The sequence below is a fragment of the Stegodyphus dumicola genome, chromosome 4 (genome assembly GCF_044657685.1).
Source record: "Stegodyphus dumicola isolate Sdum_Otavi_A_Nest chromosome 4, ASM4465768v1".
In the NCBI taxonomy this organism is placed as follows: domain Eukaryota; kingdom Metazoa; phylum Arthropoda; class Arachnida; order Araneae; family Eresidae; genus Stegodyphus; species Stegodyphus dumicola.
The window spans coordinates 32,567,738-32,594,933 of record NC_140771.1 but is presented as its reverse complement, the minus strand read 5'-3'; the positions used below and the strand labels follow the sequence as shown (position 1 = coordinate 32,594,933).

General features: G+C 31.6%; 2 protein-coding genes across 4 annotated transcripts in view; both read right to left on the bottom strand.

Moving 5' to 3' along the window:
• Positions 1-1,286, bottom strand: part of Rnmt (RNA guanine-7 methyltransferase) — a 32,908-nt gene extending 31,622 nt beyond the window's left edge. For 2 of the 3 annotated variants that reach the window (XR_015040600.1, XM_085814690.1), the window contains exon 1: positions 936-1,090. Coding sequence is in view for 2 of the 3 variants with exons in the window: in XM_085814690.1 (XP_085670816.1) it covers positions 936-1,005 (70 nt within the window). In the remaining variant the exon portion in view is untranslated. Of the gene's footprint in view, positions 1-935; positions 1,091-1,121 lie in introns of those variants that run through there. The other variant, XM_085814691.1, reaches the window with a different exon arrangement.
• A 7,574-nt stretch (positions 1,287-8,860) lies between these two features.
• Positions 8,861-27,196, bottom strand: part of Fen1 (Flap structure-specific endonuclease 1) — a 44,781-nt gene continuing 26,445 nt past the window's right edge. The window contains exons 6-12 of the mRNA XM_035359547.2: positions 24,922-25,058; positions 19,585-19,651; positions 15,124-15,252; positions 14,816-14,902; positions 10,214-10,278; positions 9,946-10,063; positions 8,861-9,023 (exon numbers count right to left, since the gene is read on the bottom strand). Coding sequence (XP_035215438.1) covers positions 8,952-9,023; positions 9,946-10,063; positions 10,214-10,278; positions 14,816-14,902; positions 15,124-15,252; positions 19,585-19,651; positions 24,922-25,058 — 675 coding nt within the window. The 3' untranslated portion in view covers positions 8,861-8,951. The remainder of the gene's footprint in view (positions 9,024-9,945; positions 10,064-10,213; positions 10,279-14,815; positions 14,903-15,123; positions 15,253-19,584; positions 19,652-24,921; positions 25,059-27,196) is intronic.

Here is a 27,196-nt window from a genome sequence, read left to right as displayed (position 1 = left end):
TATTTCCGGGTACATATGCCATAATAGTCAACCCTCACTTGTATGTACTCAACATATGCTTGAGCATATATGGAATAACATGCTTTATTTTTAACACTCATTTCATTAAACAGGAAGCATTTCTTGCCCACCAGTTGTAAAAATATTACAACTGACCACATAGACTTTAGTTTTTTTTTTCATGTAAAATGCTCCTTTTTCTGATTGTCAATCATACATATGAATAAAATCATACCTATAAGCAGTTAAAACAGCCAAACAAACATTTCATGCCAATTCAAAAAATTGACAATGTGTTGAAAATTTAGTAATTCTTTTATTCAACTTGAGTCGGAAAACTGAATCAGTGATGCTGATGAATAATTTGAATTTTCTTACATAAAGTCATAAAAATACATTAGACTGCACATGCATTAAAATGTAACTTAAGTGTGTTTAACTGCATGCAGTAAACAACATATATTAAAGATGAATTACGGCGATTTTTCTAATAAACAGTCATGATTTTAAAGCATTACTTTTTTACAACTGAAAATTTCCCAGTTCTCATTACAGTTCAGGTTTGATGCATATTTTTTCGGCCATCAGAGCTTACGTAGTTAAAATTTATTGCCGCATCTTTTGATGCAAAGTAAAGCCACAATAAGAATTTACTCTGTATAATATAATAAAAAAAAATTTTGTTTAATCCCTACTAACGCATTCATTCGCTTTTACAATCTTTCATGACAACACATGACAGAAACAAAGGATTAAGACAACACATACACAAGCAATAAATTTATAACTACAGAAAGCAAATTAATTTAAATATTATGTGGCAGATTTTATTTTGGGAAAAATGTTATCCTTAAATTTATCAGCCATTACAATGTACACTTTAAATTTTGCAACTACACATATGACTTGGATTTTAAAAATACCGTAATACATACTGCTTTCAAATTTTTTTTCAAAACACCGATATTTCAACTTTCTTATCATTGCTGCCAGATAGCTAAACATAAATATATCCAAAGTTCCCCCCCCCCAAAAAAAAAACAATTAGGGCGTTTGTGCAGCACCAATTTATTCGCTCGCGTATGACAACGTTTAACAAAAAGGCTGATAATTATCCATACCATCTTTTTTTGTCTTCATTCAGTTTCAGTTTCCTAAAGAAATCTGTTTTTATGAGATCCAATTTAATTTTGGAGAAAACAAAAAACGAGGCTTTCAAAGAAAAATATTCTTAGGCGGATTTATTTGATTTGGAACTTGTTTTAAAGAATTAATTTCATTTCAGAAATAAAAGTTTTTAAGTTATTTATAATTCATCTTTCAGCCTGATACAGACAGACAGAGAAATATCTTATTTTGCACCTGCTAAGTCTTTCTGCAAATAATCTGGACCACAAATATAATACCAGTAAATATTATTATACCTATGATCTGTACATTTTTCAGTACTTTCAGCATGATCCAAAAGGGAACGAAACATAGCTATACGTGATTTCTGTGACTTATTGAGCAGATATATTTTTAGCTAGTTTAAAAAGTATCACGGAGGAAATTAAACGTTATCCAAGAATGCTTCATTGTCTTCGAAGGATTCACGTCGTTTGATCTCACTGTTCATTCAATATGAAACAATGTGTTTGATTTTAAATACAGACCAACAATGCAAATCTTGTAAACTTTAAATTTATCATTAATCAAATTAGCATTAAAACATCATAGCCGTATGAAATGGGTAAACGTGTTGAATAAACGATGCTATTCCTAAGCTGCAGTGCAACAAGGCCATCTAGTTTGGCCTTAAGTGTAGTCACAGTACCAAGAGGGAAAGTGTAAAGATTAGTGCGACCCATAGATATAATATTGTTACGTTTTTCTTACGTGGGGGTTCATGGATTTGGAGGGTAAAGTCCTAGTACTATACGGTGCAGCCTTGGCGCGATTTTGAAATATTTCGCCAACACCAAAAATGATCCAAAGAACATCTATATATATACACTGACTACCAATAAGTATTTGGACACCTATGCAAATGACGATATCTGAGGTCCTAAGGTACGTCACGGACTACGCCGGTATATATCGTGTAGGAAACAGCATCGGCTTTAGCCGCATGCGAGATGCCTCGCAGTTCGGAGCTCTCTGATTTCGAGAAAGGTATAATTATCGGGTATCACAAATGTGGCTGATCCTTAAGGGACATATCTAGCGATCTGAAGTACCCAAAATCGACAGTGACATAGGTGATTAAGAGGTGGAAGGTGAGAGATGATTGTCGGAATGTTCCCCGAGTCGGCAGACCAACGAAACTGGGAGATAGAGACCGACGAGTGCTGTCCAGAGAAATTCGGACGAACCGCACCCAACCGATGGCCCTCATCCGCGAGGAGTTTCAACAGGCATCCGGGAGTATTGTTTCAAAGAATACCATCCGTAAGGAAGCACATCTGTCACATCACACGTAGATCAGTGGAAAGGGGTTCTTTGGAGTGACGAATAAAGGTTCACCCTTTACCGTTCGGATGGCAGGGTCTGGGTCTGGCGTCTACCTGGAACGTCTCCTGCCAGAATGCATTGTGCCAAAAGGCAAGTTCGGCGGAGGTGGAATTATGGTCTGGGGGTGTTTCTCCTGGTATGGGCTGGAACCCTTGGTCCCCATTTTGGTAAGCTCAACTCCGATGCCTACTGCACTATTTTGGATGACAATGTGCTTCCTACGTTGTGGCAGTTTTACGGGTTGGACCCCTGTTACTTTCAGGACGACAATGCCAGTTGTCATGTTTCGACGTTAACCAAGGCTTGGTATGGTGCCAATGGAGTTCATCGAATGGACTGGCCTGTCCAGAGTCCAGACCTGAACCCTATCGAGAACCTCTGGGACGAGTTGCATCGCCGAATTCAGAGGTGCACTACCCGTGCAAAATCGGTGAAGGAACTTATATGTCTTCTCCAAGCCGAGTGGAAGAAAATACCACTAGCTGTCATACAGATTTGTAGAAAGTATGCCCTGGAGGGTCCACGCTGTAATTACCTCTCGTGAAGGCTTTACCAACTATTGATTTTGAATAAAGTTAGTTTTTCTTTTCTATCACAGGTGTCCAAATACTTATTGGTAGTCAGTTTACTATGTGTGTATATACACTACATACGTAGTATGTAACTATGTAGAACTATATATATTCTTTGAATGACCCGTTTACTACTCATCGTATATGTCCCGTTTCTACTGCTCATCATAAAGTAGCCAAATCCCGTGTGCAGCAGATACTAGGAATAAACCGGTTTTTAGTGAATAACGACAACAGCACTTGATGAAGTACCAAAACACAATTTATTACTCAGGAAAGATCCAAAAAACACGTTTACAGTCGTCGAAACGGCAAAGACGCTAAAACAATCACCAGCACAGCTTTCAGGGTATCAAGCAGTTAATATTTCTTAATCGGGATGAGCGCCAAACTTGGCGAGAGTTTTTATTTGGCGCGATATTGATTTGTTTGTGGTTTTCTTGTGGCAAACCTAGAGCTTTATTTCGGTAATTCGAATAAGAGTGTAAATTTAGTGTAGCCAGATTTTTTTTTAAATTTAATTTAAAATACTGTGTGTGTTTTAAAAAGTTTTACTGTTTAATATAAATATTTGCAAAAGGTTAAGCTGTTGTTGGTGGGAGAATGTTGGATTTCAGATGATGTGAAGTTCCTCATTTTTAATTCTCCATACAGTTATTCGACCATCGGAACCAAAAAATGTTAAATTTGCTTTCGTCAGCAAACAGGACATTATTCCAGTACATTTCGGGTGTATTTATCATCGATTTTGCGAATGGAAGCCTAAGCTTTCTGTTTTTCTGAAGAAAGAAAATTTTTACAGGCAGAACACCCATGTAATCCAGCTTCTCTGAGAACTCGTCAGTTTCAATAAACAATTAAGTAGAAAACTTTGAAGTTAGAAACTTTTACAGCACTCAAATGTGGGTTTTCACAAATTTTCTATTAAAAATTCTCTCATCACGTTTAGTTAACTTTCTCGGTCGACATTTTCTTACCTTGTTTTAAATCCGATTTTCTTCTTTGAAGTGTTTTATCACATACAGCACTGTGGAATGGAATAAATTAACTAATTTAGCGATATTTCAAATTGATTTATTCCTACTATGGCGAAAAATTATCTATTTTCGAATGCTGATTACAACTTATCCTTTCTTTACGACTGAGACCCATTTTTCAATAATAAATAGAATATTATGAAGTAAACAATACAAAATTAAAGCAAACAATTTTTTAAATGCCACCATAATGCAAAAGTTAAAAAAGCGGAAAACGATAATTCTAATTTTATCCAAAAATTCAACGTACGAAGACTTTTGAGAGATAAAATGTTTGTCATTTTTTTATTATTAATTTCTTAAAAATGAAGTTTCGCTATATTTTAAAAATATTTCATGTAATTTTGTTACGAATAGATTATAGATATTATTAAAATCTCATTTGGAAAGTTTACTTTTAGTTAATGGATAGAGCCTCATTTCAATGAAAATTTTAAGTGTACGAACACTTTTGGATGCCACTGTATAGCCATTAATAAACAGCTGCAGAAATATCTCTCTCCTTATCGACTCAACAAGGCGGAAAACAAAACTGATGCGCAATAACTGACCTGTAGCTTCGCTCTCCTATTCACAGAAAGCGGTTATCAAGAGCAGCTGCGACAATCCATTTATTACTCTTAGTGTCAGAGTTACTTCGATACCTTCTTCTCAGGCGGCAAATGACGGAACAATTAACATTCAAGATTTCTGTAACTTTTGAATGTCATTTGCTCTCTTTGGCATGTCTTGCTACTTCTAGGCACTCGTAACATTACTCCTTTTTCAAAATTTAGCTATTTTAATTTTTTTACCTTAAGACCACAACGCAGATGAAGGCTCTATACAAAGCAAGCCGTTTTTTTCCTTACACTTTCCTTGTTAACAATGTTAATATGGATTTTTTTTCTGCCGACTAGTTTCTGAATACATACATCTACTGTGTATATTAATTTTGTGGCTGCATGTTGTTTCTTTCGAAGACTTTCCTTTCAGAAAAGGTAAAGTCTCACCCGCATCTTATGTACTTTGAGAAGGCTTTGACATATGCATATATTCCGAGCATTTTCATCCTCTTTATGCAAAGACAATTTCTCTGATCACCTAAATTCTTCACAACATTACTCGGGGGTATTACAATTTAGTTAACCTCTCGGATTTGTTTATGAGGAAAGGAAGACCCTGCATGAAAGAGGGATTGCATGGAGGACGGGTGCATCTGAGAGCAAAAATATTTAGTTTCAATATCTCTAGTTTTGTTCACCTTACATGTGTTTACACCATATGTAAGACACCGAAACCCTGGTGTTTGAATGAAAAGAAATTCAGTAGCTTACGTAGCAGTTAGAAGAAATTTACAGCAATATTGATTCATAATGCAAGTTAGAAAACAATAATGCATCCTGTATAACCGAAAAGTCAATAACGAAATTTCTGAATTAATATCTACCCCGAATCGTCTCGTTTTACATCAAATTCTTTATCACAAAAGGAAATTTGTTTAGAAGATGCTAACTCACAGAGCAGATGCATTTGATTTCGCGGCAAATCATAGCATTCGATATAGTAAAAATTACCAGAAAAAGGAATTGGATTTTTTTTTAGTTATTTTTTATAGAAGAATTAATTAATGTAATTAAAAGACACAAACTGTGCCACTCAACATTTGTTGGAAAATACATTGGCATTCAAAAAAAAAAAAAAAAAAAAAAAAAAAAGACCGCATTTTTCTACCTGAATTGAAACAAATGAAAATTAAATTTTTAAAAAAGATTTTTGCAGAAGGCAGATATTGATAAGCCGTGCCTCTTTTCTTTTATCTATCTTGGATTGACAAGTGTTTAATTATCTTTAAAGGCTTGTTTCCATTATTGCAACGCAGACGTGTTGCTTTTCTCCAATTAGCAAATGAACAGACTTTGACTGAAATCTGTGATGCGCTGACAGAAGACTGACCAAGAATTCTAACCCTCTTGAGATGGACTGTATATGGTTGAACATTGTTTAACTTCTATTTGTACGTCTGCGGAAGTGTTGGGGATCATGTGGTAAAAAACGAGCTATAGGCGCTGTCAAGGAGGTTAAAATAGACGATTTACATTCAATGACTTAAACAATTTACATTCAAAGAATGTTTAATAAAGTAAATAAATGTTAAGTTTTTTTTTTTTTGTAAATTTTGATACCCTTTAGATCATAAATGCTTTATTATTTCAGAAATAACAATTCCATATTTTTAATTTTATAATTTCTACATGCCATCTCACTGGATTTAAACTAATGATCTAACATCCGGAATCGCCGAAGTTCCGAGCTCGGACTTTGTACTATACAATGTTTTATGAGCACATAGCTGAATCTGTGTAATTAACTGTACTTTTTAAGGAGTAAATAGATTGTCGGGTATGGGAAGAATGATGTACCATTTTTTTCTTATTCTACATGTTGCCCCCACATAAATATTTATTGGAGCAAACATTATCAATATATCAAAAGAAAACAAATGCAAATTCGAATTGTTCAATAAGGATTACATGATATATTAAACATTATATATGATATATTATGGTTGTTGTCCTTATGTGTGTACAGTGATCAGTATCCATTTAAAAAATATTTAAAAAAAAATCTGATTCTGCTGAAATAATTTACTTTTTATAAAAACAGAAAGTACAAATAATTGTGCATGAATAAGAAAACATTAAAAAATAATAATAAAAATCTTCAAAATTTAAAATCACAAAGTATCAAATATGATAATTCCATTCATTCTTTAAGGGTGGATTGAAATGTGATGGGATGACAGTACACCATGGTCTTGAGGTATCCCTACAGCCAAAAGTCGCAAGGATGCAAGTCGGGGGATCTAGGAGGCCAAGCTGTAGGAAATTGCCGGATGATGATTCTGTCGTTACTGAAATAGCGGCAAAGCATTTGTTTCACACAATGGGCGATGCGTGGAGGAACACCATCCTGCATAAACACTGTGGTTGTAACACATCGCCTTGCCTTGGGAGGGAGACCGGGCTCACAATACAGGTTGCAGTAAAGCCGTATCAAACCATTATATGCAAAGAATGTAATGGAATTTGTGGGAACTGATGTGGGTTTGTAGCAGTTTAAATACATCAAATGTGTGTGTTAACCGCACCTTTCATATGAAAGTGGGCCTCATTGGCCCACAAAATGAAGCAACACAAAAGTTTGTTCACTATCCAGATCAGCCGGTAAGAGCTGCTGTACTAAGGACAGTTTACAGGGATAGTAGTATACAACTGCTTGAAAAATCTTATAAACTGTGGAATGAGGTTGGTCAATTAGATGCTGCAAAACGCCGAACAATAGTGCTGCCAATGGTTTATGATCTGTCTTCCTCCACTTGCGCTGCTACATCATCCACTGCCAGTGCTGCAACACACTTTCATCCCCTTCCTGCCAGAATCCTCATTGCTTCAAATTTCCTAATCATGTTTGTTAGCCCTTAACTAGTGAGTAGACCTTTTCGTAACTGCTTCAAAGACCAAAATTTCTGCAAAGCTTCAGTAGCAGTTTCCGTTTTGGTAAAACAATCTCACCAGTAAAGCAAGTTCCTGAAGAATCAATGTCATCTTCCTCGACTTGGAAACGAGTATGACTGCCATGTTACATGTTCCGCTATACGTCGTGAATAATATGGGATATGCGTGTTGTTATCCAGCTGTCTTAAGGTAATTGTCACTAAGGACGCTTCAGGTAAAAGTGTTGCTTGACTGTGTGGCCTGTAGGACAGCATAGGATTTGGGTGAGTGGTGCGCAAGCCTTTGTCACATGTGCAAATATGACTGTGGTTCGCCTCTCGCATCTTTATAGGGTTCCTGTATGCGGATTGAATTACTATGATCACAACATTTGCCCCATATGCCAATAGTTTACTTTACTCAATGCCATCTAGTGATGGTTTTTGAAACTCATTTTTTTTCCTCGATAAAACTTCCATCATTTCATTCTGCCATTACCCAATTTTCACGCAATTCTGCTGCAGGGTTTTTGCTACAAACAGCTTGCAAATTTCAAGTTTAATCATGGACACCCTGTATATCTACATACATATATTAAAAGAACATGCAATGTGGATATACTAGATACCACAGTAAGTACGAATTTTTAGTGATATTTTTAGAATATGTTTGGATAGTTTGTATGTATCAGTTCCTTAGGATTAAAAAAAATTATGCAAATTGGACCAACTTGTATGAATGATCAACTGACATAGTTTGATATGGTTCTCGTACAAATGTATGAATACAGTAGTCATACGGTCAAATGAATGTTTAAATATTTGTTTAAAAAATATTTTAAGCAAGCAAATTTTCCAAGCTCATATACATGTTGCACATGGGAAAACCATGAAAGTGCTAATGTAGCCATCCAGTTTTGCCGGGATTTGAACCCTGGACTGAACTACTAGTGTTCAGCAACTTTACCACTCGGCCATTGGTTGACAATTATGCGAAAGAAAGTGTGCCTTACTTAGACAGTCTTGTGCTTTCCAGTAATTAAAGAAATCAGTCTAAAAGGTGTTAGGAGAATATTAATCATGTTATCAGTCTTTCTACATATTCCATTCAAAGCCTACGACTTCAATTTTTACTTCAAAATATTTATGAATAATAAAATCATGCGAATAAAAAAAATAGTGCTCATCAGTTTGTAAAATAATAATGTAAATCTGTGCATTTTATAAGCCCAGTAGGTTTAAAAACAATGTTGGAATATATATAAATATACATTAAAAATAAATGAAAGTTCAATGTAATTTATTTAGTTTATTTAAAGTACAAAATTAAAAGAAATTAATGCTATTGAGAACACACATGCACATAAAAATTAATTATTTTCCCCGTTTGTACTGCCCTTTTCCACGGGCTGCCTTCTTGTTCTTAGACTTTGCATTTTCTTCAGCCTAGAAATAACAAATATGGAATTTAATATCCTTTTAATATTATAAAAATATATGCATCAATTATAAATTTTATGTCTATATAATTAGATATAAAACAGGGCAATTAAGATAAAATTTAATATTTTACAAATGTATTTCAGCTAAATGTATGAAAATTTAATTTTCTCTTACAATGCTTTTGCTACAATAAAACTGCATATACTATTTAAATGAGGAATATTTTCATCACTGCAAAGAATAGCATGATGACCAACCATCATCTTCCTTGTAAAAAAGTAAAAACAATAATGGGGAAAAAAAAAAAAAGCAACTATTGCTTTATTTCACAGTTTTGCTTTAAGGTTTTGAGCAGCTTAGATGCTTTTCTGAAAGTTATTCTTGGTTCCTCTGTTTTGCAAGTGTAGTGGAACATAATTTAATGTTTTTATATAATTATTAAGATTTCCTAATTAGAAACATGATGTAATGTTTTTGCATAGTTATCAAGATTTGCCGTGTGGCAACAACTAGTCGAGTTCAAAAAAGGAGTTACTTGGAATGTTGCATGATAAGCATTGTGTAAGCTTTATTTTTTAAAATTTTGTTATATTTTTATGTTAAGAAATAAGTAATATGTTGCAAATAAGAACGGAAATTGTAAAAATAAATATGCTGTTTCTTTTGAGATCAAAATAAGCATTTATTTAAATTATAAAATGCTTTGGATGATCAGTTTCGATTTCGCTTATCTATCAGATCCACATAAGCATCACATAAATTTGATATCAAACCAATTTAAAAAAAAAAAAAAAAAAAAAAAAAAAATACAAATCCCTTATCAAATAAAAAGATGATAATAAGTTATTTTATGTACAGTTACCCTCGTAATAGTGTCACAGATGCGGAATTAAATTTATTTTGAAAACAATTAAATTTTACATACCTTTCTTTTAGCAGGATTGATTTTGGGAGTAACAGTAAAAAATGAATCCAGTCTCACTTGTGTGCTACCTTGCCTTTCTTTCATCAATTTCTTGACTGAATTCCTAACTCTGTCTTCACTGAAGGCAAATAAGAAATAATAATATAGATATGAAAAGGAATAAGGAAAAACAGTAATTTTTGCAGGGAAAAAAAAAAATTATAGCTTAAAAAGGAAAAGAAAAACACAGCAGTTTTAAATAGAAATGGCACAGGATTAAATTACAAACCTGAATCCATTCTGCTCACACAAAAACTTGACCAAACCTTCTTCATCAGGATCAGTCCATTTAATCTGCAGACAAAACCTGCATTTTAAAAATATTGCTTTGGCACAAACTAAAAATCATATCACACTAAATTCTGTCATCTTTTAAGGTGCACATAGTCTTCAACTTACAATGGTTTGATTTATGATAACTCACTTCTGATGACAACCAGAAGCGAAGTTTATAAAACCTCTAATTAAAGTTTATCACCAGCATACATGTATTGTTTAACAAGTTGCACTTTCTGATGAATCATCCAAATGAGTAACAATTACTTAGCTGTTATTTTTAACCATTGATATTCTTTACATGTTTTTGCTCACGTCAACAGAATCTGTTATCTATGCATCATTATGTAAGCTCGTCAATGGTTTTATTTTTTTGCATCAAGAAAATTTTTACTTCACTTATTAATCAAAAAGTCAGTTGTTTCAATGTAGCTCCTCGATTTAACATTCTCATTTAGTTATAATAACTTTCAATTTCTTTAAGCTCTACAACAAATTTGTAATGCTTCACAGTTCGTCCACAAATAAAGTTTACTGTTTTAATTACCGCTTCCATAATATCATCTGTTTGAAAACGTTTGGTATAGAGTGCTTTTTGATGAATGATGCGACATGTAGCATAAAACCTATTCTGGAAATTTTCTTCTTTCATTATATTTCTTAATTTTACCACTACTCCATTTCCCCGCCCCCCATACCAAGCATAGCAGCTGTACCATCGCTTGCAAATCCAACAATTTTATTTCAGTTTTAATTTATATTTGCAGATTACAGTTTTTATTTCAGAAAAAATATTATGGACATTTTTTTCTTTCATACGAATTATTGCCAGTAATCCCTCAATTACACAACTTCCAGTATATCCTCAACTACTGTTCATCAGTAATACCTTGCATGAAAATGGCAAGCCGTGCTATATCTGTGATGTCTCATCAAGTGCTACTGAGAATGCTTGGAAATCTATAAATATTTCATTTCATCATAAATTGCTAGTGATTTTGTTTCTCCACTGACTCAACTGTCCTAGATTTTACACAGAGAAAAAAGATCTTAACGTAGTTAATATGAAAGGAAGTCAAACTTTCACTAGACACTCGCTAATAATTACTTTCACTAAATTTTCATCAGAGGATTCTTAATACATTTTAAAGTATTAATGAATTTTTTTAAAAAATAGTGAATTGCATAACTATATTTACTGTTGTTAAGGTAGTGCAAGTATACCTCTCTGATCCCTGCTGGCTACATTCATATGTAGACAAGTAATATTTCAAAATGGTTTCATATGCAAGCCTGTATTAAATTATCATAACAACAAAGGGCAAATAACTTTTCTATAATTAAAACCATGGCAGTGCTTGTTTTAGAATAGGTATCAGCTACTGAGACAGCAGAAAACATACGCACAGTTGGCTAATGTTAAAATTCACACTACAGCAGCATAATGTAGTACTTAAAAGGATGAGTAAACTATAGTAGGGAGGAAAAAAGAGTAAAGTACATACAGTACAGAATGAATAGAAAAAGGCTTTATTGACACAATAGGAATGGTACAAAATATTGTCTGGCCAAGAAGGAGAACAACCAAAGAACTGATAGGACCTCCTCTAGCTGCAATGCACATTGCACCATTCAACACCAGATTAGCTAACAATTCTTGAAATAAGAGTTCCCATTCTTCAAAGAGCATATGTTTCAGTTGTCTGGTGTTCTCCAGAGGATAAGATCATATTTCCACTCGTCTTCTTAAAGTATCTCACACATGTCCAATTGGATTTAAATTAGAGGAGAACACTGGCCAATATATTCTATGGATATCTTCACTTTCCAGGAACTTTTCAATGACATGAGTCCTATGTGGCTATGCACCGTCATCCATAAAAACAAAATCAGGACCAATGCCACAACAGAAAAGACACATGTGGGAGAGGAGAACTTATCAGAATAATGACCTCTGGTAAGCGAATCTCTGTCGAAAATGTGGAGCTCAGTCTGCCCATTCATCTTAATGCCTTTTCATGCAAGCATGCCAAGACTACTCTAACAGTCTCTTTCCCTAATGTTAGTAGATGAGAACGTGTCCCTAGCTCTCTTCATAATTAAAGAAGGCATGACTCCCTCATGTCTTTGTGTTCTTTACACCACTGTAAACGGCGCTGCAAATGAGCTCCTGCCACTGGCATATAGCGTTCAGAACAGCAGACAAACAAATCATCTTTATGAAGTCATCTGACCACAGTAAACTGGGAAATCTGCTATCCAGCTGGCTTGCACAACTGCTGAGCAATGCTGCCTGATTTCGATCTCTTTTTGCCTGCAGCATGATGTATCAGTTATCTGTCACCATTGTTTTTCTTGGCCGAATACAACCAACCTTTCTTACAGTTGCACCTGTCATATCAAAGGCTTTCCAAGCTAAAAAAACCACACTTTTCCAAAAGCTTGGCCAACAGATGTCAAACTACACTCCCTTTGCAAGCTTACCAATCTTTCTACCATGTGTAAAGGCATTCTTATATTCTCGTATAGCTGTTCTATGGTACTATCTCAGTTTCACTTGAAGAAGAATGCCTGGAAATGCTCCTTCCTTTCAAGCTGCCTTGCACTGTCCTCTCCGATTCCTTGCATTTTGTGTGTCCTGAAATATCCTCCAATGTCATGGTGCTGATATCTGCGTATGCATCACCTTTCTACTGAGCAGATTATTTAGTGTTCTGTTCACAAAAAAACCTTTAAAAAAATTTCATGGTCACATGTTGAAAAATTTACTTGTTGCTTAAGTTTTGGACACTAGTGTATTACATATTATTAACATAACTCATTTCAGATTTGATCACCTCATTTTAAGAAATACTTTAAAATGGAAAAATAAAATAATTCGTACGTCTGCACTTTGATTTTCAGAAAGGAATATAAGGAAGAGTATTGATTTGTGTAACATTCAGATTAGCAATTCTGTGACAGATAAATTACAATTAAACTATGCAGTTTACTATGCAAATATAAGAAAAAGTGTGAACAGACTATAATTATGCTATGGATTGGATAAAATTTGTTGGAATCATATTTATAGATAATGTGTATCCCAGGGCATCTTTTGAAAGAATTTTAAAATAATAGGCACATAAAATGCAATGGATGAAACTGCAGATTATTTTACCATGGAAAGGTAATGTTCTTGATCATGATCACAGTACATTAAAAGACAAGTGTACAGAAAATACGAACAATTATATTTTATAAAGTAAACAGTGCATATATGCGTATGTTTCCCTGATGTAAACATTAAAACTCATTTTAAATAATATATTAAAAATAAACTGCTAAGAAATTCCTGTCAAATTCATGTGTGTCTTGCCTTGCATTCTGAAGAAAACAACATAAAGCCATGTCAGAACCGTGAATTTACTGTATGTGTACAAAGCATTTAATTACCAATACTTTGTTTCGTTTCTCACATATTTTATTCTTCAAGAGTTATCATGGACTTGCAGATATAAATAACTTCCAAAAATACTTACCAAAGTTAGGACTGAATGAACTATGTACTTAACGTCTCATATGGACATTCTCTGAAATGTTTTGAAAAAATGTAGACCTTATACAAGCATATATGGTAATTCAGCTGTGTTACAGCATCTAAATATTCAATGAAAAGCATTTATTTGGGTAACAAAATGCATGAAATAATGACTGACTCAGTTTTAATAATTTTCCCTCACATAACTATAATTACTAATAAAATGACCTAAAAAGTTAAAGCAGTTTGTCATATTAATACTGTTCAAATACAGTTAAACTCCACTATAGCAAATCTAATTTATATTGAATCTCTGGATATAATGAATGAACTTCCCAGTCCTACCTAATTTTCTACATTTTTAATGTTATTTTATATGTCTATAACAAAATACCAAATATATAAAAATTGGATATAGCAAACTTAAGGGATATTTTTCCCCTTGGAACACTTTTTATATTTTTCATAATTTTCTTCCAAAATTTCTGAAAATTTCAACTGAGAAATAACTAACCTTTAAAATTATTCATATTTAATATTATTTTTTAGAAAACCAGGACACAAAACAGACATATCTTAGGAAATCATATGTTCCAAAAATGATTTCTCATAATTACATATGTGCATGTTAGACAGAGGTATATATTTCAAGAGAAAGATCTGAAGAATGACTTTGATGAATGAAGAAGATGAAAAGCTAATATAATAACAGCACATAATTAATTTTAATAACCCTTAATTCAATTTTTAATTAGAAATATTATTCATTTTCTTTAATAGATGTGGCAGAGCTAATCAGTACTTTTGTGATTAACAGTCAATTTATATATATATTAAAAAGTAAATTCTTCAATCTTTCCCTTCCCCAAAAAAATCATCTTCACTACAGATAAGCTTTTAGATTTGATATTGATTAGCAAGCACACACACACAATATATATATATACATAAAAGAATGCACTAGTAATTATGATTTAATTATGATAAATCTGCAGAATTGAACAAAGAAGGAAACATAATTTAATTATTAATTACCTCCAGAGTATTTGAATCTGCAACTTCAGGGGATTTAAATAATTCCCTTGCTTCTTTGAACAGCCAATCATCAGGAATTTTAAATTTCTGTAAAAGGGTTATATATCTTTAATGAACTTAAATCACTTCAATCTTTAAGTAATCAATTAATAAATGAATTATTGTTTAAACAGATAATTACTAAATTATAAATGAATTGCTAAAGAAATCTCTAAGCAATCAGTTAACAGATATTTTATTATTAAAATTACTTTTAATTATAATTAAAAAGTTATAAATGAACTAGATTTTTTTAATAATAATTTTACCCCATTAATTGCCTTCAACATTTTTTCAATAGAACCATGCTTTTTTATCAAATCATAAGCTGTCTTGGGGCCCATTCCTTTTATTTTATCGCAGTAATCACAGCCGAGTAAAATACACAAGTCAATAAACTGAAAAGGAATAATACATGGTCACTCCAATACAGTATTACACAAAAGGATTTTCAATATATAGCAAAAAATAGAGATATTATGTTACAAAGTATTTAACTATTATAATACTAGAAAATGGGAAGATATAAAAATATAAGAATGGTAATCATTAACAAATAGGCAAATGAACTGAAGCATAGTGTTATCAAATGATTCACATTGCTACAATGAATAAAAGAAAGTGAATACAACAAAAAGTATTAAAATTTATGCAGCTGACATTCAATTAAAAAACTAAGAATTCTTAAAAAAGGCTGGGAAATATATGAAGAATAGAACAGAATCTTTTCTGGCAACTTTATAAAGCGTATTTTCTAATCACTCTTCTTGTAAAATTTTTGAGATTTGGGAATAATTCAAATTTTGCAGATTTAAATATTTTACCTTTGTTTCAAGGAATAGAAGTACAAATATTAAAGAGTAAACAAAGTTACCTTTCTTTGTTATTCTCCTTCTCCAAAACTTTGTGTTTATTCTTGAAACATTTATTTCATTTATGTTTTTACATTTGCTATGCATAATAAAACCAAAGTTTAATGACGTTAAAAATAGAGGCCCACCAGCAGCTGAGTGATAAAGCCGTTGAAAGCTGGTAGTTTGGTCAGGAGTTCAAATCCTGAACGGGCTGGCTGTATGGGCATTTTCATGGTTTTTCCCATGTAATACGTAACTCAATCTATTTTCCCTTAAGAAGTCCTCCATGAAGGCACTCCTCCCTTTAAGCAGATAGCCCTCGCATGCTTTACCGTAAACTAAACCTTTAAAAACAGCACTACATTTGAGATTTTCTCAGGAGAAGAAGAAAATATTTTCCCATTCCTCAGTGATTCTACTTCCTATTCTGTTCAAAAGCAATTGAGTGCCATTACACTTAAATTATACTAAAACATATATCCATTTCATGGTTACTTGAAGAATGCCCATGGATAAGCCCTTTATTCTGAAAGAATATAATGGCAGAAACTTTATCCTTTAGTAGTTGTCTTCCCCCCTGCATAACTGCTATTATTATAGTGCACATGAATGCTTACTAGCATGTTAACAAAAAACTTTCTGATTTCAGGAAAAAAGAAAACCACATTGAAAATTGTTGTAAAAAAGTGAAAAAAGTCCTCTCCTCTCTACTTACAGGAGGGAAAAAGTAGGCAGACCTTTGAAATGCATACAGCAAAATTTACTTAAATTATGCCAATTCTTGATTCTAATATTTACCTTTAGCTGAACCTAATAACTGTGAGAAATAGTCTAACATGGCATTTCTTTTAAAAGGCAAGAAAAGCATGCCTGAAGAAATTGTATAATTCAATTCTGAATCTCAACATCATTTTTCTATAGTCCCGTTCACAAGAGCAGATTCAACAGGTGCCAGAAAACGGTTCTTTCAAAGAATCCCATTCACATGGCAAACAAGCGTTAATTGCCTCTCGGAAATGGAGGTAGAATGCTCCTAACTCTCTGGAGCAGAACAGGGCAGGGCAAATGGGAAGATTTCCCATACTGCACTGCTTCACATAATTTATTTTGTCGAAGACGTCGTCTTTTGGCTAGCAATCTGCCCTCTAAACAGTGCATATTCAGGTGTTGGTACAAAAATAATTGTAGAAAAAGCATAAGTCTTTCTTGAGCCATGACAAAAACTTCGATAACTTTCTATAGCAATAGTAAATAATGTCAAAACAGAAGAACATTAGAAATCTGCCAATCGGATTCACATTTGTGACATCATTGCTAGCAGTGGCTTATGGGCTAAGGGATGGAAGACAATGTGTATCTAAACCGTTCCTGACGATAAAACTTCTTGATATCCCCTTTTCTCCCTAATACAAACAGTGGCTGTGCAAAACAGCGTTGCATGTGAACAGGGCTTATGAGGAAGAATGCCATAGAATTTCCTTTCTTCAAGGAAAAATAGTATTTTTTCAGACATTATTTCACTTGTAACAGACAGTTTTCCTACAGAATAAATATCCCTAAGTTTGAATTTTTGCCACTTTTGAAAGTATTGTTTGAATGATTCAGCTCTGCTAAAATTAATCATTACTATACTTAAAAGAGAAACAATATCATCAAATTATAGAAATAAATATTATGGGCTGCAACATATTATTAAAAAAATTAAAACAGCAAATTAATTATAATTATATCCAGAAGTTTAAAATAATTCTTAGTATATTAAAAGACTAACAAATTTTAAAATGATTTAATTATATTCAACAATTAAATAATTATAATTTCACATTCAATAGACAATGTTTTATGTGATCACGTTTGATCATTATTTTGACAATAATAAACGATGAGAAAAACTTCCTCTTCAAAATAGCAGTGGAATTTAACATAAATATAACCGGATATATAAAATGGCATTTTCATAGCAATCGGGGAAAAGATTAAAATTTGTTTATGAACTGTGTTCACAATGTCTTTAAGGCAAAAGTTTATTTATAAACTACTCAGGACATTTCTGGAAATCATTTGACTGATGCTGTACTCATAATCTTAATACTTGGAGAGCATCCCTTATTGAATAAGAACATGCAAAACTAAAATGAAAAATTAAACACACACACAAAAAAAGAAAGGCTTTAAATTTTAAATTACGTCCAAAGGGGCTTTTTTTTTAACATTTTGTGTGTTATATTTATTTATTAAATATCACGTTCTTCGCACTTAAACCATAAAATTCAATTCAACGGCAATATCGCAAAATAGTTTTAAAATGAGCATATCTTTATAATTTCTGATACAAAGACTTGCCCTCTGGAGACAAAAATGCTTTTTCTATACAACGTTGCTATTGCTTGCTTTGAAATCCTCGAGTTTGTTAATAAAAAATTCATTAATATTTTACAAAATATGAAATTGATAATAAAAAAAAAATTCCAAATTTGGGCTTCCACATGCCCATATTCATAGGAGGATTACGTCATTCAAAATTCGATGGCTCTATGTACCGTTGTTTTATCACAATGGAGAAATATATATACATTTATGCAGATTTTTCATTATTTGATTTCTTCAAGTATAATGCAGGACTCTAACATTTGGAGAAAACAGTTTGAAAAGTGAAACAGACATTTATAGTGAACCAACGCAAAACAAAAACAATAGTCCTTCACAGACAAAGCCTCTTTGGTCTAAAAAAAAACTGAGTAGATGTTTTCATGCATTTTCCTCTTCCAAGAGCAAGGAAAAGAGGGAAATAAACCTGCAGAACTTTTTCTTTGCTCCTGCAGAAGAGAGACCCATGTCTGATCATCTTTAAAACTGATATAGTTATTCAAAATCTATGCGAAACTAGGGTTGCTTTTTTTGCTTAATTTTAAATGCTTGTTTAAAATTGAAGCTAAGCTACTTGATGACTTAATCCCTTACTTAGTAATTTTTATAACTCATTTTGATGTTATCTGGCAGCTTTAGTTTCAGAAAGTTTATTCTATAATATTTTGATCATTTTAATTGAAGTGTTTTCTATGTTTTTGTATAGAAATGGGTGGAGCTTCGATAATTTTATGACAATATTCGAATGATAGCATTAACTTGGATTACATTAAGTAGTCTACTATATCTCTAAGAAACATTCTCACAATTCCATTTGTTACCATTCATTTTATTACCATAAAATATTAAAGTCTTAATTGTGTCTCAAAAGACAATAAAGAACTGTTTTAAGCATGTCGACCTTTCAATAAATGATAAAATAAAAGAAGATGAAGAATTAAAACATCTTAAATTAATATGTATTATGATGAATTCAATGTGTGGACATTGATGAAAAACCTCAAGCTGCAGATTCAATAACAGAAAAAGTTATCTACCTGTCACTTCCTGAAACAAATCCAAGCACTGGACAAACTTGCTGAAGAAAATGATGATGAAATCGGCGAATTTTCTACAAATGTTGAAATGAGGAATAACCTATGAGTATTAAGATTAGGGGTAAAGCATGGGCAAACAATATCCAGAAACATTATGAACAGTTCAAAACTAAACTTTTGATTAAAATGTTGACTTCTTAATTAAAATGTTATGAAAGTAAGTATTTATATCTTTCTAGTTATATTTATGGTAAATTATTTGCATTCCATTGATATTTTGAAGGATTTTTTTAAATTGCTTAATAATATCAAAATAATTATCGACAAAGTCATCACATAAAGCGGCACCTACTGTAATAGCATTATAAGAATAAGACAAAGTATTTGATGAAAACAATAAACATTAAAAAAAGGGGGTATTGGGGAGGGCAAGGTCTTTTCATTATTTTTAGACACAACTGAAAAAAATTACCTCATCTTGAGAAAGTTCAAGTTCTTCCAATACTCGATTTAGATGGAATTCTTTAATTGGCATTTTCCTGAAAAAAAAAAAAAAAAAAAAAAAAAAAAAACCCAACAAATTAGTTTACTAATCTTTCCATAAAATCCTAATGATATAAAATCAGCTTAATTTAACAGGTATGGTAATAAAAAAGAGTGAAGAAAAAAGAAATAAACTTTATGCTGTTGACTTCAAAATGAAAGAGAAGCATGCTAATTAAAATGCAAAATCAGGTAAAATTTTTGTGAGTGATCTCAGAATATTAACTAAAGCTCAACTTATAAATTTTAATCATGTAAAATATGTTTAGAAATATATAAAATTATGCTCAATTTTTGAGTCAAAATTTCAAATGACTGCATATCATTATAAAAAATTATTACAGGAAAATTATGAACATTTTCAAAATTCTCATGTTTATAAAAAATTTTAATATAGCTTGTTGATAATAATTTTAAGCAGATGAATAACTTTATGTAAAGGAATCCATAGGTCAGGGCCAATGTATTTGACACATAATATTAATACATCCACAGACGATTACATCTTGACTTTTTTAATGCATTATTTTGTTACCCCAAATTATGCTTACATAACAAATTCCAAGAAAGCTTTGATTACGTGTTCTTCATAAACGATACTCAAAACTTTGCATTTTAAATGTTAATTGAATTTAATTCATACAAAATTTACACTGAAATTATATCAGGAATGGTTTTAAATGATTTATTAATTAATTATGAATATTATGGTTCTTTTAAAATTTTTAAATTGTTTTTAAAGAAAGACGGCAGAAGCCAGTCTGTTGACATGGTGGTAGGACAGTTGTCTACCATAGCCTTGGGCCTGGGTTCGAATTCCAGAGAAGACATGGATGTATATAAGGATATAACATCTTTGCAGCATGGAAAAACTTTAAATACTGTCAAATAAAAATAGCAAGATGTCATTCATAACATATTATTTGTATACATGCAAATATCATTGTATCTGAAAATAAAAAGTGACTGTTACTTATAATAAGACTATCAAGGCATTCAAATTTCATTTGTATGAATGAAATAACTGTAAAACTAGATGGTTATGTACTTGAAAAGTATGTCAATATTTGAAGAAATCTTTTAGCACTGCAATAAATCTCTCTCAGAATTGTGACATTTTTTACTGTATCTTCAAAAAAGGTATTTGTTTGGGTTCATATCTACATCTGAGTAGTTGTGATAATGCAATAATGCAACTTCAGTCTTCAAAACAGGGTCGCTATTTTGAGTTTCAGTCTGAGAACTAAATCTAGAGTATAAAGAGGATGCGGCATATGTGTGACAAATATTGTTCTCAGTTTTGTCTACAAAGCCTGAAAAAAATTAAGGATCATTTCTTCAATAACATCCTCTATTCCATGAACCAAATGCTTCTTAAATACAGTCAAAAGTCGTTAATTCGGACACCCATAATTCGGAATGATCTATAATCCGGAACTAAAAACTTTCTGCGCATGCGCCGCGTTGACACATGCGCATAGACGTTTACGCGTGCGCGTAAGACCTTTTACGACTGCGCATATGAGTGTGCGCAAGTGCAGAATACGTTTTCGCGTGCGCGTTTTATGTATAATGGACGTATAAGCTAAATAATTATCTATTTCAGTTAATGTTGATGATTGCGTTGTTCCTTAATTTTCGAATTGGATCTGGCTTATTATTTTTTGCAGACTGTAAGAGCAATTTCATAAAAGTAAGTTTAAACTTTCGATTATATCAAATAGAATTTCTGATATATATTTGTTAATATGTAAAGCATCTAAAGCGAAAGTATGTTTTGAAATCCGAAATCTGTTTATCAATTTCACGCTGCTCGGCGGTGGGCACGTAATGAATTGGAAGTTGATCTGTCAGCACTATCCTTATCTTCAGGGCAGATGTTTTTATTTTATTTGGCTTATAATTCCTTATCAAATGTAGTATTTCATCTAGATATGCTCCGTCTTTTTTATGATTTAAAACAAGTTCCTCGTCATTATAATTCGCTTCCGATAGCGAAGAAAGTGACAGAGGTTATTGAAAACGAAAAAATTTCGATTGACAAATTAGTCAGTATTCTCGACACAGCAATTATAGGACTTGAACAGCGGAACTTTGTAACTGAACAAGAGATTATGTCTGTTTAATAGAATTAAAGAGAAAGTATTATCATATGAAACGAAGCAAAACTTAAACAACTTACACTGAAAGAAATGTTTAATAAAGTAAACAAATAAATATTAAGCTTTTTCTTTTTTGCAAATTTTGACACCCTTTAGATCATAATTGTTCTTTATTTCATAAATTACGGTTTCATACTTTTAATTTTAGAATTTCTGCATGCCATCTTACGAGATTTAAACTGATGATCTATAATCCGGAAAAATCAATAATCCGGAATCGCCGAAGTCCTGACGAGTCCGGATTAACGACTTTTGACTGTATTAGCACAGGTTCCATACATAGCTGTTAAGATAAAGTTCCAATTACATCCAAGTAATGTGTAGTAACCAAAATAGCCAAGGTCATTTATAGTCAGCCTGAAGTATCAGAGCATGAAAAATCAAACAATCCAACTCATATGTCAATGCTTTTGTACTTATTTATATATAAACAGACAGTTTGGCAAGTAAGAATTAACATTATCAGTTGACACGAAAACTTGAGTAAAGGAAGTAACTGATCCCCATTTTCTCTATTTTAATCAACTCTTAAATCATATTTTAAATAATTTTGGTAATTTTTTCACAACTGAAAAGATGAATTTATGAAAATTTGATTTGCTCATGATGAATTATCAGCATGGTTCATTCAGTTTAAATTTTTGCCCCTTCATATTAAATATCTATATATTTAACATTTACTTTAAGTATACAACATATTATAAGTATTTAGGATATGTACGGGAATGAATAATTTCTCTTTTTCTCTGTTTCACCTTTTATGGGGGCAAGAAAGGTTAGTGTTAAACTCAATACATATGCCACAGCAATACAAAAGGTACAGTAATGAGTACTAGATAAACAGTTATAAAATTCCTTTTGTATACAATGCATTTACTTGAAAATGATACTACTTTGAACATAAGATTCTCTTTAAATTCTTGGAAATATTTTAAGAAATAAAAATATAGGTATTTTCTTGAAGTAATTTCGAGAAAGAGACCGCATTCGGCGGCAAAATATTTAGCGAGTATAATAGATGCAGGCCTAAATTTAAATTGTTTAGGTTGACATAGCTATTATAATCAGTGATAATTATGCAGTACATATGAAACTTAGTTCACAAATTTAGTTTGTTTTTGAAGATAGTTTGTCATCTGAAATATTTGTAAATTGAAACAATGTTTTCCATACAAATTATTGTAAAATGACATAAGTTCCTAAAATTCAAATGATTACTTAGAAAAAAGTACTTTGTATGCAAGTCTGTAATCCAGAATCAATGGAATTCATTAAATCTAATACATACCCAATATTTAACTCAATGCTATACATGTAAAAAATAGGGAAATCTGAATTAAATTTTATAATATCTCTATGAAAAAAAGTTGATGGCATGAACAGAAAATGGTCAGGAACCAAAGGTGCAAAATGTTTATCTCTGAAAGGGATATCCTATTCCATAAAAATATTAGATAGGTGCTATCTCTTTCTCTTTCTTTCCCCCTTTCTCTTAACACTGCTTGCCTATACTTAAGAATTGCTGAACCTTGTCCCATTAAAAACTTGTCTACTGTGATTTGTTTCTATGTTTTGAAATGTTCTTAAAGCAAGACATGTCATTGTCATTAAAAATATTTAAGTTGCAGATTGCTACTGTTTTATGAATGTGATAATGTGCTATGAACCTTTGCACCTTAGCCCCATTATGCACAAATTTTGTTGATCAAATAACTAGAAACAATTTCTCTCTCATTTTCTGAAGAAATTTTCTCTACTGCATCAACTGCGGTCTCAAGTATCATTTGTTGCTGGCTTATTTGTTCATATCTTGAGGCATCATTCCTTATATAAGATATTTTTGTGTGGAAAATCGTTCGTGATCCATGGCATTCGTGACCAAGGTTCCCCTACACACAGAATAATTACTTATACAATTTATTTACATTCAAACAATGTAATTGTTTTTTACAACTTTCATTCTGCACATTCATTTACCAAAATACCTGCCTACCCAATTTTAGAACAAAAATATAGTAAAAAGATGTGGTCTTACTTTTAAATAAATACAGTATATATATATATATATATACGCACACACAGATATATATGTGTGTGTGTATGTATGTATACAATGTAAAATCCGAGATCTAGAATCATTGGAATTTTAAAGATTTCAGATCAACAGTTTAAAAATAATAAGATAACATGCAGACATGACAATATTGAGGCTTCCCTTATTTTTTAGATAAGACAGAAAAATGTGAAACCACCTCAAACACTTAGGAGCTGAAAATGTGATCATGGCCAATATCAGTACAATTGTAAAAAGCTACCTAGGGATTACATAACCAGCAGTTTTTTAAAAGTGGCATGAAGGAATTCAAGTTGTTCAAGTGGGGGAAAAAAAATCGCTTTTACAGAAAATTTGCTTCTTTTCATTCTCCATTCCTAGACCTGACAGAAAATGCATATTTTTTGGGGGGAGGGGCTTCTGATTTCCAGGTAAGGATACTGGATGTTCTGATTTCAAATTTTGTATTTATATGTATATATACCTTTTGCAACAACAAGAAAAAAAAACTAAACTTCACATCAACCTTTTGTATAAGTCACTATGAAATACTTGGTACAATAGGCAATTACAAATAATAACAGATAAACTGATGATAATCATAACTGGAGCACTCATATGAAGGCTATAAATGAAATCCATGGAAGACTGAAATTGTTTGCACTTTTGCATAGAAAAAATAAGTATCATTTGCACAGCTAAATTCTACTTTTATAGGATGCAAATATTTAAATAACACACTGTTAAGGAATTAAACATCATATCTATGAATATTAGTAAGTTAATTAAAGCACTTAAAACAAATATATATAAATTCTACACTCCAAGTTCATGAAATTAAATAATATGAATGAAGAATTTACTTAAACTGTAAGAGAAGAGGATATAGCTTATTATTAAGAGCCAATAAAAGGATATTCCTTCAGACAAAATTTTTCTTTTTTTTTTCCTTAAACAATAAATTATTATTAAATAGTAAAAAAAAAAAAAAAAAAAAAAAAAAAAAAAAAAAAAATCAAAAACTAGACACTTTTGATGAAAAAGATCAGACCTTGCTTCACTAAATGTCATGTGTCTTAAAAGCACTGTTGAACCAAATGTTAACCCATCCATGTCTTCTGTAGCTGTAGCATAAACTTTCCCATCTTTAACCAAGGCTGCACACTGAGCTTCTGCTTCACAAGGAGCCTGTAAAAATTGATGCAGCAAATTAACAGAAATGCAAACAGAAGATAAATAAAGGGGAGAAGCTTTAAATAAATAATTGTTTGATGTTTTATTGGTCTAAAGTCAAGCTTTTGGGATAATTTGCTATATCCTTTGACCAGCCAGATTACAAATATTTGCATGCAATTGTCTGCACTATGTTCAAAAATTTTGTGTGTGTGTGTGTGCGTGCCTTTAAGCAAGCGGCAACAGCAGTATTACAAATGAGCATCAAAATTTAGTATCTCTAAGTGAATGGCAACAGTAATAAATATTCTAGTTCTTTCTCTGTGCAAGAAGTATGTTTTGGTTCTACATTCTGTTATGTAAAATATATTAAACTAAATATACTTTTCCACATGTACACAAAATTCTTAACATGGTATCAAAGTAGATGGTTCGGTTGATTTAAATGATTTGAGAATTATTTGTGAAGAATTACTACAAAGGAAATTGTTCTAAAAGGAATACAAGAAGTAAAATGGCGATGAATGAAAATGTAGTTAGTTCTGTTAAGAAATTAAAGGATGTTACCTCATTCCAGGCATGGAAATTTCAAATAATATAACTAAAGTCATCTAATTTGTGTAAACACAACAGGAAATGAAAATTTAATATGAAAAGCAATGAAGAAAGCCATATATTAAATTGCACTAATTCAAAAGATATATTTGATAAACTATATTCTATATCTGAAAAAGATTTTGATCAACAAAATTGTGCCTTGTTACAAGTTTTTATATTAAAAATGAAAAATGGATGGGTTGTATTCCCATATTAGCAAAATAGAAAACCTAACATATATTTATTGAAAAACAAACTCAAGAAAACATGGTAATTTCTAATATTTTGGTAATTTTACCAATTAAATATAGGGTATTTCCTCAACACTTGGAAATTAGCACCCACAAACTGTTGACAAAATGTTACCAAATTTAACAGCTAAGATTAATACAGGTGAAGTTAGAATTGAAGTATATTATATCATAACAAATTCAGTTGCATTCAATGTAAAGGGGAAAAAAAAAAAGCCTGTTTTAATTGCAAAAATGTTAGTCATATTGCTTGTAAAAGAAATTATATTATTGTATTATTGTAGTAAAATTGTATTATTGCAGTGTTATTGTAGTAAAAGAAAATCATCTGAGAAGGTGTTTCAAATGTACCAGATTTTTATGTTTGATTAATTTTTGTAGGAAAGAATTCTCACAAAACAAAGAGTTTTGTAAAATATATAAGAAAACATACACAAAACCTTTAGCTTCTTTTTATCAATCATAATGATAAAGACTGTATTTTTTCATAAGCACAAAAGTTAAAAATTAGTACTAATACTCAAGAATTATCATTTTTAAATGTAAATGAAACAACTAACAATAACATAAACAGAGTAATTAGCTTGTTGGAAAAAAAAAAAAAACTGATAAATATTTTTTGAATGATGTTTTATATATCCCAGAGCTAAGTGAGAATTTATTATCAGTATGTGCTATAATTTATTATAGTGGTGAAGCTAAATTCTTTGACAAAGAAGTAGGAAAGGAGACAGACACAGAGAGAGAAGGTGAAAAGATTTTAGAAGGATATAAAACTGAAAATGGTTCATATAATGTAATACTTTTGACAAAAATTTTAAGAATACAAATTGTTTAATTGAAAGGAAGGCATCTGAAGCTTTATTATCGCACAGAAGCCTAGGATACTTTGGTTACAACAATACAAAGAAACATGTTTTATTGTCTAATGGTATGGAAATTTCTAAGGATTGTCTAAAAGATGAGTCTGCCTACGAAATGTGTCTGCAAGCTATACAGCCTTTTAATTCTGAAATAACAAAAGCTAAGACACATTTGGAAATAATTCATATTGATCTGCGTGAACAAACTGATCCAGTAACATACAATAAGAAGAAATATTTTGAAACTTTGATGACTACATACATTTTATAATTATACATTTGGAAAAAAGCCAACATGAAACATTTAATAGAATAAAAGATTATGTAGTAAATGAAGCTAAATATAATATGAAAGTATTAAAATTAAAATGTGACAATGAAGGAGAGTTTACAAGTGAAAATTTAAAAAGTTGGTGTATAAACAAAGGAATTACTTTGGATT